This window comes from Anguilla rostrata, chromosome 7 (assembly GCF_018555375.3).
Source record: "Anguilla rostrata isolate EN2019 chromosome 7, ASM1855537v3, whole genome shotgun sequence".
Taxonomy (NCBI): domain Eukaryota; kingdom Metazoa; phylum Chordata; class Actinopteri; order Anguilliformes; family Anguillidae; genus Anguilla; species Anguilla rostrata.
In genome coordinates, this window is record NC_057939.1 from 38,974,030 (window position 1) to 38,993,402 (window position 19,373).

General features: G+C 44.3%; 1 protein-coding gene across 6 annotated transcripts in view; it reads right to left on the reverse strand.

Moving 5' to 3' along the window:
• The window catches only part of LOC135259660 (probable phospholipid-transporting ATPase IA), a 111,674-nt gene that overhangs the window by 8,773 nt on the left and 83,528 nt on the right, over positions 1-19,373 (reverse strand). For all 6 annotated transcript variants that reach the window (XM_064344256.1, XM_064344258.1, XM_064344259.1 and 3 more), the window contains 6 exons: positions 12,018-12,092; positions 10,981-11,103; positions 6,772-6,850; positions 5,224-5,285; positions 4,318-4,374; positions 3,905-4,012 (listed from right to left, as the gene is read on the reverse strand). In XM_064344256.1, the coding sequence (XP_064200326.1) occupies positions 3,905-4,012; positions 4,318-4,374; positions 5,224-5,285; positions 6,772-6,850; positions 10,981-11,103; positions 12,018-12,092 (504 nt within the window). The remainder of the gene's footprint in view (positions 1-3,904; positions 4,013-4,317; positions 4,375-5,223; positions 5,286-6,771; positions 6,851-10,980; positions 11,104-12,017; positions 12,093-19,373) is intronic.

The window sequence follows — 19,373 nt, forward strand, 5'->3', positions numbered from 1 at the left end:
AGACCATTGTGATGGTAAAAATGAGACTGCGAAACAATCAGGGACCGGCTCTTCACCCACAGCCGCCCGGGCCCACTCTGGACACAGACTTTGGCTTTCCAAACGAACGATACCGAGAAGCCATATTAGCCCACATCTACACTCCCCCCACCCCTCCCCACCAGCAGGCCGTCTCTGTATCAGACCCCCCCCCCCCCCCTCCCCCGGCCCACCCCCAGCCCCCCTTCTTATTTGGCTTGGCTTATGCAAACGTTTGGGCATGCAAAGCTGACATGCCTTGTAAAATTTATTTTGCTAGGAGTGAAAATTGAGCCCCTGAGCTGAGTCGGGGAGATTTGTGGCTTCTGCCAAAAACGGCCATTTTCACCATTCTGTCCCATCTCAGCTCTTTAAGATGGAGGGAAAAAAGAAAAAGGGGGGGTGGGGGGGTGGTTTGAACCGAACCAAATTTTTGGGATCCTTGCCGAGGTCCTGTGTCCCCAATGAGACATTCTAAATGTGTGAGTCACTCAAAATGTGTACACGCCCCCTTATCATGAGAAGATGACCTTACATCTCTCAGGTCAGGGTGAGTCCAACACTGAACATTCTGCACCTTATAGACAAACAGGGGAAGACAGACAACACCATTGACAGAAATCAGAATGGAGCTCAACTTAAATGTTCAGAATTCTGCTAAAGATTTACAAGCCCACGTATTAATGAAACAGACCGACCACAAACACATGTAAAAACAATACGCTTATGGCTATTTTCTCCTATAACCATATAATATACTAAGTTCACACAAAGTTGTTTTTTGACATTTTCCTTTGTAAGAACTTTCTGCTGTGGTCTGAAAAGACTAAGGCAGTACAATGATGAAGGCATCCTCCCCTCCCCCCCCACCCCCCCCTACTTGTCACCAAAGACACCCACAAATCTCCAAAAACATGGTCTGAGCCAACTCAGTGGCTTCGGGGCGGCAGTCGGGCGCTTTGAAAATTTCAAGCATTCCAAAATTATGGATTTGGGAGTTTGGGGGCAGAGTTGTTAGACTGTACCAAGAAAACACGAGGGCATTTTGAGAGAATTTTGAAACAATAAAATAAGATCTGTGGGGAAAGTAATCCAGGCCCAGTGTGGAAACACGACGGACAGAACATTCCCTTTAAATTGATCGCAGCGCATTTGTTGGATTTGGAGGAATGGGGTAAGCGTCTGTAAACTGAGGGGTTTTGTCTTATCAGAGTTCCTTTTCATTACTAAGAGAAATATGGCGAGTGAAACTAGTACGATCGCTAAGCAACCTGCGCTGTTCCGTACCAAAATCACGCTCCTCAGTATTTCCCAGTTGAATATAACTAAGAGAACTTTACCATTGTACTGATATAATGGCTCATGAAAAAGTACTGTTGAGGCTAATAGTACTACAGCTGACAGTTATGGTTCACGGTTTTAATCCTGAATGCATCCCAGCACACCACGGTGTGGTAAATGGTAAATGGACTGCATTTATATAGCGCTTTCATCCAAAGCGCTTTACAATTGATGCCTCTCATTTTACCCATTCACACACACACTCACACGTCAACGGTGAAAGGCTGCCATACAAGGAACCAATCAGCTTGTTGGGAGCAATTAGAAGTTAGGTGTCTTGTTCAGGGACACTTCGACATGCCCAGGGCGGGGGATCAAACCGGCAACCCTCTGACTGCCAGACAACCGCCCTTACCTCCTGAGCTATGTCGCCCCTATGTGAATGTTATTCTATTTTGTGACTGGCATATTTGTTGTTTGAATTATTAGCGGCATTTGCAAAGACATGCCATTTTCTAAGCACATGTTTTGAGAATTGGCGGGTGAGGAATTTGGTAAATGGTAAATGGACTGCATTTATATAGCGCTTTTACCAAACGTTAATTGATGCTCTCATTCGCAGAGCAGTTAGAGTTAGGCGTTAGAGTTTTCAGGACATTCACATGCCCAGGGCGGTTTGAACCGCACCCCCACTGCCAGACACGGTCTTACCTCCCGAGCTATGTCGCCTAGTAATGTATCTATCCACGTGAGAAGTTTTAGCGCAACTGAATTTAAAACAGCCGATTCTTTTCCCCTTCCTCCCCCATATTTATATCCCTTTCATTCACAATAACGGCGATGCTGCGAAAAGCCGCTCCTCGGCCTGGAGAGCGTCAGGAACCCGGCGCGCGATAACGAATCCGTCTGCGAGCGGCCCTCGGAGCGAGCGGGGGCCCCGGGGAGGAGCCAGGAGCCGCGGAGAAAGCGGCAGGTGCGAAGGATCGAGTGGCTCGCCGGCCTGTCGGCCCGTCGACAGCGACCAGAAGAGCCGCCGGGCGACGGGCCCCCCCCCGAGGCCACGGGGAAGCCCCGTCCGTCATCTCAAACCGAGACGGCGCTCCGTATCCCGGCGACCGTGGGTGGGACTATCTATCGAGTTCAGTCGCGGCGATATCTCAAATGCAATGTCGGCCAAAACGTTTGCAGGGTTAGACATTTAGCAAGCCTGAGCATATTATGTATTTATGCTGTGAAACTGGACTTGTATTAGCGTTACTTTGATATTGCAACCTTTGGCTATTTGCAATAATGCCTGCCGAACCGACAATGCTGTCAGTGAGACTTACGGAAACAGGAACAGACGCCTTTCAGGGGCTGTGAATACTGCAGTGGACTCCTTTTAAGTCTATTTTCAACATCTTAGTAGTAAAAGAAAGCTACATTTGTTAATTTGGGATCAGTCAATCTGTCACCAGGATGTGAGTAGTTTCTCAACGGCTTGGCAGCAGCGAAAATGAAACACACTGAAAGAGCATTTGGCATTAAACTTAAGAACAAACCACAATGTTGAAGGATTAAACCCAGCTCCAAACCGAACCCAGACAGCGACGTTATTTTTTCGGTGTTGTAACCCAACTGAATCACACCCAAGATACGCTGTACGCTCGGCCGTATTCAGAGGGGCTATGAAATTGGCCACAGCCGTCTTCAAGGAACAAACAGCCCTCCGGGGGCTGTCACCTCTCTCCAACACCGTTCTGAGAAATCCAACATCGCTCAGAGCTCATTCCTCAAGCTTGTCGCTCAGGTACCCAGCTCTGTGGGTGCCGGGGCCTCGTATATTATTTTAAGTCGGTCACAGTCAGAGGGGCCAATGAGCTTTTTTGGCAGAGGTTCTGCTCTCTCATCTAACAATGTTGGCGGCCTGCATGAGTGGGCTCAGATGTATCCTGGGATGTCAGGCGTGATACACTGTCTCTCGGCATTGATACACGGTACGGGCGTTTTGTGGCAACGCGCAAAATGTTACCCGTTGGCTGCATTTCCCCGCCTCCATGCTGTACCGGCTCTCCCAGGATTGACTGCAGCAGACAAAGATCTCTCATTTCATTTAAAGCAGCAGGCCTGACGGGGGTTCGGCTATGCAATGGCTAACTGAGAGACACGACATGAGACTCTGCACTGAGACACTGTTCCTCATTACTGTTCACAATGTGAAAAACTGCTCTTCAATGCTGGCCACAATGTGCAAGACTTCTTCAATGCTGGCCATAATGTGGAACACGGCTCTTCAATGCTGGCCATAATGTGCAACACTGCTCTTCAACACTGTTCACAACGTGCAACATTGCTCTTCAATGCTGGCCGCGATGTGCAACACTTCTTCGATGCTGGTCACAATGTGAAACACTGCTCTTCAAGGCTACACAGAGGTGCTGCTCTTCAGTGCCAATCACAATGTTCTAAACAAGTCCTTGCAGGCATTATTTGGCTGGGTTTAGTTTCACATGATACCGTTTAGCTGGGGTTTGTGAGCCCTCGGAGATGTTTGACTGGAGTTAACTTCCCATGAGCCCTTGAAAATGTCGATTAGTGAGGGGGGTGGCGCAAGCATTTCTCCTACCTGTCCTGACATGTCCGGGGCCAGGGGGATGAGGGGCCACAGCGAGGAGTACATCCAGAAGAACACCACCCACAGGCCAATACTGCCCCAGATGGCAATGTGACTGAACTGCGGGGATACAAAAGAGCCACCAGAGTTGCAGCACTACAATACCCTTCTCAACATCAGTTCAGCATGACTCCATTGCATCGCCATGACATCACTGCAGCTCACTGGAACCCCAGCGCAGCATGACTGCAGTGTCACAGGGACATCTGTCCTTTTCAGGAAATGGGAGTTAAAGGAAAAAGGGAAGAGGATGGGAGGGCTGAGAAGAATGCTGAAGTGACGTGCTGAAATACTGCCTGCCCTTTTTATTCCCAGTTTAACACTAATTTATGAACAAGTCAAAATAACATGCCATGAAAACCTACCACAGTCCAGGAGGAAGTTTCCAGACCAGCTTTGAGACACACAGTGATCACCACAAACTGAGGAGGGAATAAAAAAAGATATAAGCTATTGAATTCATTGAATGCTTTACATCACAAAAATTATGCAAAATTCTGTGGGCACTTAAAAACAGAAACAGAAACTGCGTCTTAACAAGAATGTGCAAAATTGAACATCTCATTTCATTCTGAAAATGATTTCATTATAACACCCAGAGGTTTGTCTAGTTTGACATAGCAAGTGTAGCAAGTCAGTGATGCTGATATGGTTGATTCATAATTAGCTGACGTTCGAGTAAAGACTGTCCTAGGAATTTGTATTAATTCTAAACCCCTCAAGTTAAGTTTTGTTTTTATTTCATATTGTGGATTGGAAACTGTGCTTCTGAATCTTCCTCTCTTAGGCTCGAGCCTGTAACTAAGCTGTGTTAGTAACTAGCACCTTTTAATACTGGGCCTCGATAGAGGCCTCACTGCATTCATCTCTCCTGTTTCCCTGGTTCTAGAAGCTGAAAAGCATCTGAGCAGAAAGGGCATCGGTTCAAAAAGTTTACAGATTTGCACATTTATAATGTCACTGTCTCGCATGGACAGTAAAAGTAGGCCTCCAGCTACAACTCATTGCATCTGAATGAAATGATATTAACAGCCAGACGCCTGCAGCAATAAGGTTGGGTGATGTGAAGACACAGACCACCTGGGCTGCCTATTTTGCAGTTTGCAGCAGGTTCTACAGAAGTGGAAATGTGACAACTGAGATGGAATCATGATTCCAGGAAAGCTAATGATGGCACACAAGAGTCTGGTGTGCAAAGGCCAATAAAGCCTAGGCAAGGGTATCTGAACTTTCCATTAAATAACTAAATAACCATTCCAAAAAAAGCTCACCGTGTAGACCATGTTCCCGAGGAGAAGGTAGTCTGGTGTCTTGCCGCTTCCAAAGACCGTGTCTGCAAAAGGAATCAACATTCAACCCTTTGAAAGAGTGGGGGGCTGGTGGGTATGCGATTTCCACTCAACGAACTCGCTCCCCTACATTGAAAACGAAGCTTGAGAAAGCTTTGCATTGAGAAGTGGTAATGAGGATAAAAATGCCTCTATGCATTCAGGATGCGTCCAGTGCAAGTGCGAGAGACAGAGGGAGAAAGAGAGAGAGAGAAGTATGGGTAAGAAAGAAAGAGTGAAAGAAAAGGTCATATAAAGAAAGGTGAAAATAGGCGCCTATTCCTACAGTATCTACCTTTATATCTACCTTTATATCTCTTCTCGCATGGAGCAAGATACCTGATTACAGGGGTTTGGTAAAATTAAGCATGAGTGGGATCCTGGATCAGACACAGGAAGAGGGTCAAAAGCCAGAGGAAGGGAACCTATCCCTGTAATTTTGAACTGCAGGTGGTGTAAGGGCACTGTTCCCAGCCCTGCTCCTGATACTGTATGTGCAGGTGTTCCAGCTAAGCTTGTACCTGACTAGGACTCAGGAGCAGTTGAACAGTAACCTTAATATACCATGTCCAAAGTCACCAGCCATTGAAAACCTGTTATCTGTCTTTGCTCTGTCATATTCAGAAGGTTGAGTCAGAGTTTAATTTTCTCACAAAAATGCAAAAAGTACAGTGAGGCAAGAAGTACTTCTTTAAATAAAAAATCTTCCCTGAATCAGAGACACTTTCAAAGGTGGAGAGGCTCTCTTGGGAGAGAGGAGGAAATGTATTCTGTTTATATGTTTATTCTATGTTTGTTATATTACTCGATGCTTTGGCAAAATGCATCTATGTACATAATGCTAATAAAGCTCATTTGAATTGGAACTTGAAATTTGAGAGAGAAAGTAATAAAGAAAGAAAGAGAGAGCAAAAGCAAGAGAGAGAGCTAACAAAGGGATTGCTGGAACATGTCACCTGACTTGACATGGCCAGCTCAGTGAGACGCCACTAATTTGGTGCTTATTATTTCCAATATACTGACAGAGCTTCTGTCCCACTGTCTCGCACAGTAATTATGAAACAGTCTGGCTGAATGAAAATGGAAAACAAGACCAATTAAAGTGAAAATAGACAAAAAGGCCAGGCGTTAGCTGCTGTCTGTATGCGGAGCACGGCTAGCATCACACTGGCATGCTTTCTAACACAGTTTGATTGTCATGAAAATAAACAAAAACAAACAAACTAAAAAAAAAAAACACTTCTTTTCACCACCACACGTTCTCTGTGGTGTGATGGCTCTATAAGACTGGAGGTTCCTGTCTGGATGCCAATCACAGACAGAACACAGTCTGGTTTGCAATTTAAGCCCATCCTGCTTGTCGATGGCATCTCCTCTCACTTTGATTCTTTATTTTATTTTCCCTATCACTAAATCACTGTCTCATGGGACAAGCAGTGGAAAAAGAAAATGCTTTGGGATTCTCCCAAGAAAGTTCTGGAAGCTGCTTACCATGCTTGAAGGCTATGAGGGGAACCCAGAAGAGGATGACGGAGTGGAAGAGGCCGTTCAGACAATGGGCCCAGAAGACCTGCAGGTGATAGGAGCCATGAGAAAACCCCCGCTGGTGACCTCCGACCCCGGCAACCTCCAACCCCCTCGCGGCCCTTTGTCTCGGCTCAGCACTTGACTAAGTGCTGCTTTTGTCAGGTTACACAGCGAGTAGGTTGACTGCTGACAGAAACTTTGAGGACGATGTGGGGGATGAGTCGTAGGGGTATGCATCGTATAGTATGTGTGCACGCGTGTTTGTGAATGTGAAAGAATGAGAGAGGGTAAGAGGGTGAGAAAGATGAATGTTTTATTTCTTTTGATCCTCTTTTCTTGCCTTCGTTAGATTTCACTGCCACGGTGGGTAACAAAACAGGAGCGAGGATGCAAGTAAGAAATAATGAAGAAATAAACACTGTCTCATCACAACAATATAGCACACGCTCAAGTGAGGCGAGTGCACGAGCGTGTGAATTTGTACGTGCAAATGCTGGATGAGCCATTTAAATCAATACACTTTTAGCAATGCCACCTTGTTTAAAATTGACATTACACAGGTATCCCGCCAAAGAAAACAGAGACGGGTACAAATGGAATTTGGGTGAATGGGGACCTTTCATGCCCCCGTCCCACCTCCGCAGCCCAATTCACTCCTGTTATTACAAAGCTTATAATAAGTTTAAAAAAAAAAATTGAAACTGATTAGATGTGACAACATGGGGAAGCCGCCAAGAGGGAAAGCAAGGCAGCCTCCTCCTCGTTTTTCCATTTCTAATTACATTCCGACAGACAAAATGGGCAATTTAAATTTCATTTTACCTTGAAGCAATATTATGGGATCGTCTTTTTGAGACGACGTTACACGCTCTCCGAGACAAATCGCAAACTCGGCCAAGCAACACCGAACAAATGAGCGTTTAACAAGGCGGAAAAAAAATCAGTCCTGACAGCGTCCTGCTGTTTAAGCTCAAAGTACGAGTGAATGATATTGTTCCTAAGGAAGTGTGAAAAAAGTTATTCATGGACTGGAACTTCAGTTCCCCCGCTCGGAGGAACGTGCGCTTTCTCCTTTAGTTTGATCATCGTAACCAGGACCTCTTGTGCTAATATGCGAGGTCGCTTTTGCTTGGCCTCTAGCGGCCCGCCTCTTTCATTGTGGCGGGGATCGCGGGTGGGGGTGGTGATGCGAGGGCAAAAAGAGAGAAAGTAAAAAAAAAAATAAAAAAAAAGAGAAGAAAAAGAAAAAAGAAAAACATATCTGCAGAGTTCCCTGCCACTTTGGCCTCTCTGTCGTGACCTTCTCACCCCGACTGCTGTCTTGGAAAAACAAACCAGGGCCCAGACTAACAAAAAGGCCGCTCCCCTCCCCCACCACCAGTCATCTCCCCCTTCCCTCCACCAAGGCCCCCCTGTTGGCCCCCCATGCTGAGTACTGCCACCCACCTCATTTTCTAGCAGCTCACTTGGGGAGAAATAATCACAACGGGTACAAATATGCCTTTAAACCAGGGGTTTACAATCGTATCCGAAAAAGGCCCTGCATGGGTGCAGGTTTTTTGTTTTAATCCAACACTACAACTGATTCAACAAAATAACTAATTATTGTCTTCAACTGAGACCTTGATACGTTCAATAAGGTGTCATAGTGCTGGGCTCAACCCAAAACCTGCACCCACATCAGCCCTTTTCGGATAAGACTGGACACCCCTAGTTTAAACCAATCGACCTGCAAAACACCCACTCTGCATACACCTCCAACTCATCTCGCACCTTATATTGTTTTTTATTATATTCTTGTATTTTATTTTTTCAGCACCTATGGTCTTGTTGTGAGGGGCGTGTTTGTTAATTGACATGCAGTCCTTTTAAAAACAGGGCTTTTCCCTTGGATTTCTGGAACCCTCATCGCTTTGAAGCTCAAAGGTGACTCTAACCCCCTGCTTCTATTTCCCCACCCCTCATTCCCAAAATGAATGCTAATGAAATCAATAAATGTTCATAATCATTTGTCAAAGGGAGGGCCCCCGTCGTCTCCCAGCAGGTTGCTAAGGACCCCTTTGTAAACACCCCTGCCACGCTCTACAGAAAGAGATGTGCGCTTTGTGGCTTCGCTAATTGCTTAAAAAGAAAACGCTGAAAGGATGCACTTTGCGTCAGGCCAAATGTTTGCAGTCCCCTCCTCCCCCTTTCCCTATAGAAGTCTGGTGTAAAGGAAAAAAAGCCAGCAAATACTATAGGGGTATAATAACCCAGCTGAAGGGGCCACTGTGATTGGCTGGGTTTATTAGGGTGACATCAGTGCCGTGCAAATAATTTAAAGTGAAAGGAGACGCAGCCTGTGGGTCTTTAAACATTTAAAGTCCCCCCCCCCCTCCAAAGTAGGCATTCACAAGTGTACAAAGCAGGCAGAGAGAGTGAAAAGACTCTTTCTGGATCTGTCTCCAAAGGCTAGAAAAAGCAGGTAATGAAAAAAAAACAAAACAGAAACAACTGAAGGTTGTCTGTTTCTATTCACCCTTTCCCAAAATGTTCACGTCTCAATCACCATCACGGCAGGAATTTTAGATATTCTGCTCCGTTTTGCTTGGCAGCGTGAGCTCTGCAGTCGGGTCCGACTGCCAAAATCCCCACCTGACTGTCCTTAAATTAAAACCCTTCTCACACAGCCAGAAAAAAAAGATTCATGGGCTGAGACTTTACGGCTTACTTCATTGTAAAGCTGCTCACAGGGCCAACCTCCTCCACCACAAACTGATCCAGGGTCTGCCTACCTGACTCTGATCCCTGACCTCCAACAATTTAGTGAAAACTGCAGCTGATCCAGGGTCAGCGCCTGAGGTTAAAATGTATTCAAACTAGCGCTCCAGTATGCAGCGGTACCAGGAACCGCTAAGCCTTCTGGGAGGGATGAGCCGTGTGTCAGCTTCCAGTGCTCAGCGCACACGCTGCGTTTAAAGAAAACGCGCGGTTTCCACGGCGAATACCATCACACCGCCCCCGCCCCGTACAGATTTTTAGGGCGGGGTTCCTCGGTCGACCCTGACCTCCAATTCCACAGGGGGCCTGTAATCCATTTCCACTTGGCGGTGACCCCAGTGCCTACGGCGAGGAGACGACTTTATTAAAAGCAGGGGAGAGAGCTCTTAGACCGCGCTCTTTCAGACTGATGGACAGCCCTGTCAACGCCACGGCAACAACAGTGACAGGGTCATTTTTTTAATTTGGAAAAAAAAAAACTTTCTAAATTTAAAAAAATTTCATACTAATATTTTGCTCTCTCTCTCTATCTCGATATACACAACGTGCATATACATTATACATACAGTATGTAGGCTACATAATGCTGCATGCATTTTGAAGAATATATGTATGTATGTTTGTCCCCTCCCATAACACCTGACTCAGGTAAAATATGTATTCAAAGTATTTTTAAAAAAGCATTTTCAAAAAATATTTGTTAATACATTATTTACAAATACAAGGTAATTGAATATTAGAATGTTTTTATAAATACATTTGAATGTATTAAACGTACATTTGATTTAAATGTATTGGAAAGTAACTGTACTGTAACTATACTTGAAGTGAGTTAATATTTGAATTGTTTTGTATCCTAATATATTTTTCCCTTTATCCAGACAGGAATAACAGTAACAGACAAAGGATGACAAATGTGAATTCCTTAATTTTCAACAGGAAAATAATTCTAATTTTACTCCAAAGAGACATTATCCTTTTATTTATAGCTGCTAAAATTAGATAGAAGGCTTTGGAAGGAAAATACATCTTAAGTCTCATAAACTGGCAAATATGCTTCTTATCTTTAATTTATGGACTTTTACATTGCTCTCTTAGGACTACGTTATTGGGTATAATATTGGATCAAACATTTTTCTTCTAAAGCTTTGCCTTTTTCATACTATTAAGCATTCCTTTAGAATTAATATTCTTCATTCATCAAGTACAAAGCATTTGTTTGGGTGAGTGCATTTGGAAATACTTCAAATACAACAAGCATTGCTCCTTCAAAAACACATGTATTAGACCCAAGCCTTCAATTCTCATAATATATTTAAATTTCATGTGAGATTTCAGTTTTTCCTTCCATAAATTATGACCATTATTATGAGATATAGCTGTCACATATATATGAGCAGCAGATAGTAATACCTTGGTATTGAAGCCCATTGCATTCTGGGATGTCTTGTAGAGCTCTGGGTACTTCAGCATGTTCTCTTTCCTGCAGGAGCGCTCAAATATCCCCAGAGTAAGAGGAGGCAGTGCCGTGAATAACTGTGTTCAACACACACATACACACAAGCAGGAAAAGACATTAGCAAATCCCCATTTGTTAATAAGCCTTTAAAAGAATCTAATAGTAGTGGTATTTGTCCTGTTTGTAGACACTTGCATATGCATGGGGTATTATTTTATTGATAGCTTCCCTTGCTCAGTGCCAATTGCTGGCCCACCTTTTCTCATTCTCATTCTCCTATCCTTTTTTTTTTACCCCGTGAGGTAGTTTTTTCCAGGGAAACTATTGAAACATAAACATTGCTACAATCTCATGGGAGGTAAGGTGAGCTGTATTTGGGCCCCAGCTGGTCTGGATGGTTTGCTGGGTTTGGCTGGTAGATAACGAGATGTGTCCCATTGCCACTTACTGTCCAGGCGGATTCGGCTCACGGTACCCAATCCCGTCCCAATAAAGCCATGGAATGCAATTTTGTAAATATCAACACATTACATGAAAGTGTATGATGATTTAATCAGACATACAATTGGTAAGTATAATGTAAAATGACAAAAAAAAGTATGTGCTGGTTTTCAGAAGGTTCCAAGCACTGAACCTTGAGGGACCCACTCATCAGAACTGCGTGTGATTGGTGTTTCATTTCTGGGCGCATCCTGCTGCTTTGAGCGCTACTCGCCAGCAGCTTGTGTGCTTTCAAGGGTATGCACGGCTGTTGTTCTTTCACATACAGTACATATTTCCAGGCACGGGGGGGATGTGGACTCGACGACGGGTCGTAAATAAACGCTAAATTTTTCAGGATGTCGATGACACAGCCCTGCCATAAAGGGATCCTGTTTGGGGGTGCCGCAGCAAATTGGTTTCTGGCCTAGGAATTGCCAGGGGAGGCAGAATGAAACAGACCCCTTTTCACAGGCGTCGGGAACGGGAAGAGTAAATCACGAGAACTCACCACGTTGTACAGCCCAATGCACCAGCGCTCGAACAGGATTTGACCGGAGAAACCGTTCACAAAGGCAAACCAGATCTATGATGGAGAAGGGAAGAAACGGTAATTAATTACTGAAACACACAAACTGACCACAAGAAAAGCAGTCATACAGTATGGTTCACTACACCAGGTTCTTGGAGGTAAAATACTGTAAGGTGTGGTATCATAAATGTAAATCAAATAAATGCAAATGTAAATGTGAAATTGAGGACAAGGAATGCCAATGACATCACTGTAAGCTCTGCTTTTCATTATAACGCGAATGAGGAAAGGTTACGTATGTCATAGAGATACACAGAACAGAACATGGTGGGGTCACCCTTATAGACAATAAATAAAGTGAGATACTCAGAGCTGCTAACTTAATATGACATCTAGCTGTTATTAGACTCAGTGAAAGATTCAGCAGGTGTGAACCGAATGGACTTTATAGTAGGCTCAGTATAATTTACGGGTAAACACAGAACCGCTTCATTTGTCCTGGACCCTGCATTCAGCTCCTCCTGGGTGTTACATGGACTAACTCTGCACAACTGCAATATGTAAGAGGAGGGTAATGATGTTGCATTTGCAGATAAGATCCCCCCCCCCCCCTGCCCCCAAATTTGGCCAGATGCATGCTTTCTGTCATCGACAGCTGCGGAAAGCATCTTGTCTCTGCACCGATAAGCATCAGTGAAGGGCATACTGTGGGATGAGGCTATACAGACAGGCCTCAGATTCTCCTCATCCCTTTATGAAACTCTACATTCAATTTTAATGAACATAGTACAGCACACTTTGGAAATGCACACATCTCTATACAATGATACACATTACAATATATATACTTTATTAACATTCCAGTATTACATCTCTTCTATTAAGTACACTCTAAAAGATGCCAAGGGTGGCCCCATGTGAGTGAAAAAAATGTTAACTTGGATGCAAAGAACATTTACATTCCAAAATTTTAAGGACCTTTGAATTGGTCTATATCACATACTTAAACATCAAAAAAGGAAGTAAAAAAAAAAAAGCTCTAAAAATATTTTTAAAATAGTGCAAAATGAAAAATCGAGCTTACTTCAAGGCACAAAAAAGGTCCAAGGCACTCCAAGACATCAAATACTTGCCCTTGAGTTATTGCTGGAATTTTCTTCCAGAAAATTATGCAGTTAAATACAAACTGTAGAAATACAAATTTGAAATAAACCTCGAAGGAGGCCTCACATCAAGGCAGGAAGAGCACCTACAGAAAGAGCTAAACTCTTTGAAGGCACGGCCTTGATTTCCTTAATAGTTTCGCTAGATGTATTTAATCATATCACACTGAGGTGACATATTGGAGAGGGAAAGGGAGAGACAGAGAGAGAGGGAGAGAAAGGCGCCCAAGTCAGACGAGGGAAGAGTAAGACCTCAAGGGTCTGTCTCCATGGTGTAGAATTTCCCATGGATTTACCCAGGGATTAAATCTGAACGTATATCAAACAAACATTTTTCCCCCCCAAGACAACCGCCCTCCACATTCACCCCCCCCCCCCACCATCCCACGATATTGGCCTGCCCTGGTATGACTTATGAGAGAGAGGCACAGGGGCCTGCGGCCTGCACGGATCAGGAGGGGCTCGGTTTTCGCCGAGCCGAAATCTGGAATGGCGAAGGGAAGAAATATGCGCATGTGAAACATATGCGGGGTGATGCGTCTTATCGCCTCCTCTCTTGATTAGTCGTACAGCTCAGTCTGTCAGGCATTATGGGAAAACAGGTTCTGTTCGGGGCCCGCCCCCCCTCCCCCCTTCCTCGACCGGGTTAAGCGTTTTTTAAAGACCCGGATCGTGGAAAGGGGGTCGGGCCCAGGTCTCGGGGGTACCCAGACACACCGGCTCATAAACGCAACATGTTGTTCAGTGCCCGTCACCAAGACTACGGCACCATTAGCTGACCAAAAAAAGAACAGAAACTTTCGCAAACAGGCAAACCAGCTGAATAAATTACACATGATAAACTTAAGAATCAATTATGAATTAATAAATACATTTTCTTATCACTTTTTCTGTCTCTATCCTTCTTTTTTTCTTTTTCTTTCTCTTTTCCCTCATTATTTACTTCTCTCGCTCTGCCCTCCTCTTTCTCTGTCTCCCTTTGTTGAACAGATTTAGACTGCTGTGTTTTGCCCTGCCAGAGCACAGTCCTTCTTCGCTTCATTTAACCTCATTATGAAAGCGTGAATTGCTACATGTTCTGGGTCTGACAAAGCCAAACCCTGGGGCCACAACCTGCCCCCCCCCTCCCCCCCAGTCTCAACTCTACCCTCCCCCTGCCTATCACCTCTACACCAGGCTTCCTAACCGTGCGAGCAAACGCGTGACATTGTTCCCTTCCCAAAACAAATGCCTGCCCCCTTCTCTCCCCTCTGGTGACCTCACCCCACTTCACTGCCAACTCCCTCCACGTCAGACGCGCTCCACTGCGAAGTTGTTTTCAATGGAGCTGGCACCGCTCAACTTCTGTTTTTATAACGTCAGACACCCTTTTATGAAAAGGCAGCGGGAACCACCCTGTATCTCTCTCTGGCCTCCTCCGGACCAGTATGCCATCCACAAAACATGTTCTACTACTGTCCTTTCCACTAAATCAGGAATGATGCCTGCTGCTTCTGCTATGTTCAATTCAGTGGAAACCAAAGCTATATATTTTGTTAGAGTCACACAATGGGTAGTAAGTCACCAGCAGGCTGGGACAGTGTGGAATTAATTCCAGCTTGGGTTAATGAGAGTTCAGGGCTGATATATTGTCAAGATAAATAATGCCTACCAGTGGCAAGAGGGAACAGGACTGAGATAGTTACACCTAACTGTCTAGCTCCACCCAAACCCAAAGCATCGATTAACTGTTTAATGTTTGTTGAGCTGAACTTTTCTATTTCGGAGGGTGGGGGTACACTCTCGGTCCAGCCTCCTTCACCAAAGGGGTGTGTCAGACCTTTTTCCCACTGCACATTCTGAAAGCCTAGGGTGGGAGTAGAAAAAGATGATGGTTCTTTAGTGAATGGGGGGGGGGGGGCACTAGGTATTCATTATCAAAAATCTGTGATTTCAGCACAGTCCCAAGGCTGGCAAAGTTGTGTGGTTGTGAGTCTATGGATATAAGGGGAATGGGGTGATTGACATTTGTCCAGCTATAGTGTGCTCCCAAAATGCAAATGAAGGCCTAATTCTTAAATCTGAGAAAGAGAGAGGCAGAAATGGGGATTAAAGGAAAACAGAAGGGCTAGCAAATATCAAGGAAATCTGTGAATGGGGGGGTGGATTGGGGAGGGGGGCGCAATGACAACTTGAGGCCCTCAAAATGTATTCACAAAGCAGCACCAGTTGGCTGTTCTACACTACCCTTTCACTTCCTTACTCTTCTTTCTTTTCCTCTTTGTCCATTGCTCTCTGCTAAAAAAGGCCTCTTGTGCTCAAGCCATAAATGCCACTCATATGTCAGTTTGACAGGGGTCTAAGGTGTCTGTCAGCAGTGGTGATAAAAGTGTTTGTCATAATGTGGATCTAATTGTTAGTCAGGGATGAACGGGCTAAATAAGGTCATTAAAGCATCATTCAGCAGCCCAAGGTGTTTATCAGGGCCTAACTTGTCAGTCAGTGACTAAAGGTGTTAGTCAGTACACAAGGTGTTAGCTAGGCCCTAAGGTGTTCTCAGTGGAATTTAAGTCAGGTGACTAAGATGGCCAACTCATATGTTCACTTTTATCCTCTTGAAACTACACCTTCATACTGTTGGCTTAGTATCAATGCATATTATCCTCCTTACAATAATCTAAGGAAAGCCTTCAAATCAGTTGTGCAAAAAGCATTCTATTATTTTTTGACTGCATGAGTAGATAAATTACTTACTCTGCACATTGTACACTTACTCTGAACAGTGGGCTGTGCAAAAGTCAAAATTCAAGTCTTTTCAGGGTTTATTGTTATGGTTTTTGCTTTATGGTTTTAAACATTACCTATCAGTTATCACTATACTATTCAGAATAAAACTTGGTTATCTTAGTGCAAATGAACCCACATTTGACCAGTGTTAGTCCTAACCTTGCACCTAACCTTGTTCAGAGAACACTGTTTACTGCATTTGCAGTTAGTATCACACTTTGCCAATAAAATTCCCTACAGGAAGGTCTTTCTTTGTTCTTAAGGCTCAGCACTAACAAAAATGTTAATATTCATAAATTCTCCTCAAGCTGCCATTCTCCTAAAGCTCCATCACTGAAAAAAAATAAACAAAGAAACATGCATACCTATATAAAGCGATTATTAATGTTCAGGACGACTCCATTTTGTGACTATTCTATTTTGTACAAGGGGTGGCACGGTGGAGCAGCAGTTAGCACTGTTGCCTCACAAGAAGGAGGTCCTCTGGGTAATCCAGTTTCCTTCCACAGTCGAAACACATGTAGCCCATCAACTACAGATGAAAATGAGCCACCTAGGCAAACTCTGGTACATTTACAGAAATGTTATTAATTTGCATTGTCCCTGTTAAATAAACTAATAAATTAAATTAAATTCAGTCAAATCAGGTATTGTTCCACGTGAACGGAGAGGTAAATACGAAGCGCGGAAAAAAGATATTCCCACCCCCATCTCCGACCGGGTGCACCCCACCCTCCCTGGAGACCTCAACCCGCGCTAGGTCTCACAGCCAGAGGACAACAGCCAGGCAGCTGGTCTCACAATTTGGAGTGGCCCCATTATAGAGAGAAGTCTATAGGAGCTCATTCAAAAAATCCCTGTTGCACCACCCTCCCCCTAACAAAAAAAAATAGGGCCACTTATTTTCCCCTTCACTCTGAGATCCTCGGACCCCAAAAAGATACAAAAACAAAGAAAAGGAAACTCTGAAAGCAGCGGCATGTACCAGCGAGCGAGGGACGCGGGAAGCGCCGAAATAAACGCGGGCGCCCGTGACGCCAGGCCACGTTCAGGCGAGCATCTGCATTGCGCCGGCTCAAACGCCGGTCGAGGAGACAGGAGGCCACACCCAAAACCTATTAGCCCGACAAATGTTACTCTCAGCCTTTCCCGGGGTCACGGACGTCTTGAATGTCCGTGCAGGCCACCTGATGCATTACAGTCCTGGAAAAAAAACAAGAGCAGAACTTCTACCATTATGTTCTCTGAGCCCCCACAGGGAAGGGGAGAGGGGGGGATTTTTTTTTTTTGCTGAGGGGGATAAAAGATCAATGGGACAAAAGGTTGATATATCTCCTGTGTGTCAGAGGAGTCAGCTTACAGAAAGCTGTAGCCCACGATGGCAGAGGTCTACGTACAGGTCCGTGGTGCTTGACAGGGGCCTGAAGGCTAGCGTGGAAGAGTTAAAAGGGGGAGGGAGGCAAATTGTGTGTGTGGGGCCAGTTACACTACCTCTCCTTTAGAATCAACATGAAAGAGATATGAGAGAAAGGGCTGTGGTTTGGTTTAAGGGTGATTTGTGCTCTTAATAATATTGTTGCTCACACAGTTTTGGCAAACACTCATACTACAAATTTGCCTTTAGGGAAACCAGGTAACAGGAAGCAGGAGAACAGCAACTGAAAACTGCTCCCACAAGCATGGATGCTGCTTTTTGTTCTATTCATACAGTGACAAAGGCTAACTGGGGCTAAACAACCACTGGCTACAGTCCATTCATAACAACACCCACAGTGTGTATCAATCAATGTGCACTTACCAATATGAACAAAATTCTCAGACTTTGTGCTATATTTATTAAAAATCCTCAACCGGTTGTACCTTATTTTACAAGTCAGTATGAATAATGCACCAGGTGCGTAGGTCCCAAATTAGTTCAAATCAAACATTCAGAAAATCATGAGACACGCACACTGAATAGCACAGCTAATGCCTTGATACAAAATACTCATTCATTTTCCAAAGATTGCAAAAAATGTTAAAGATAACATAACACTGAAACAAAACCTTGAAAAAAGGTGTTAATTTCATCTCCTCCAAGAGAGTAATGAACATTCTTTTTGTATTTTGAATTGAGAGGTATTTCCTGCCTGCTGTTAGACAGTGGAAAATGTCTCACAGACATCAAGCCTGGCTTACAGTATCCACACTGTTGTAGCATCATAATTCATGCATACTTTGATTACTCTTATGCATACTCAAATATTATTTTTTTTACACTTTCCAGCAGCTACCTATGCAGGCTAGTCAGGCAAATCATATTTGAATTGATCTCCTGATTCATCAGAAGAAGTAAAAGACCATTGGATTATTAGCACACTCTGAAAAGTTGGGAGGTCTTACCTCATTTTAAAGTGTCTATCTGGTCAGGTTCATAGCACCTTAGGCTATATGGATAGGCTTACAATGAGGGTTAATACAAAAAAAACCTCTAGTTTGAACACTGCTGCCTATAGGAACTATCACAGTGTGTCAATCAGGGTAATGAAAGGATCAAAAACAATGAGACCAGCTGTAAGAGCAAAATCCAGGCACAAACAGAGCCAAGAGTCTCTAGAACAGTACATGTGGGCCAGGAGTCATCCCACAACATGATGAAAAAAGGGTCTGCTGGCAGCACCTTAAGTCTGGGGCCTTGATAAAGGAGGGTGAGCAGGAGCCTGAAGTCCACAGTAATTTACCACCAAGCATAAAGCAAAAGCAGACAGAAGCACAAAAAGGTAAAAAAAAGAATAAAGCTTAAAAAGCCTTATATTTAGAGTAAAGCCTAATTGCACTTGAACTACACAAATACGGTCTTTGTTCCATAGCACTGCCATTAGCGACTCATATGGCTTTCTGAGCTCTTTTGCTTCGATAGCTAATGTATGGAATATATGCTTAAAATGTAAACGTATTAGGTATACACAGAAAAAGCTCACATATAAAAGCACCCCTTAGGCAACATTTCCAAAACACCTTTTCCGAGAAAACTTTTTAGAATTTTTTATACATGTTAATGAATAAAGTAACATATTAGAATCTGAAAGGTGCAATATGAAGCATAATTTAAAATATATTTTCTTTGGTGGGGGTGGGGTGGAGGCGGCTTTAGGTGCCATGCCCCTAACACACAGCAGGACCTTGCCTCGACTCCAAGCATTTTCTTTCCACCTCTCGTGACATTAGGGACACTCTTACCAATCTCAGAGGTGTGATTTCCTCTGGCTGGGGAGACTCGATGTCCGATCGAAAAGGCTCACCCGCCCACGCGATACGGCTGGTGCTGACAGGCGCCCTTTGACCTATCAGGGCCGTCCCCGGCCCCCTGCTATCGGTGTGAGGCCTGTGCTGTGTCAAGGGGTATCGGCCCTTTCCCCAGGACTCC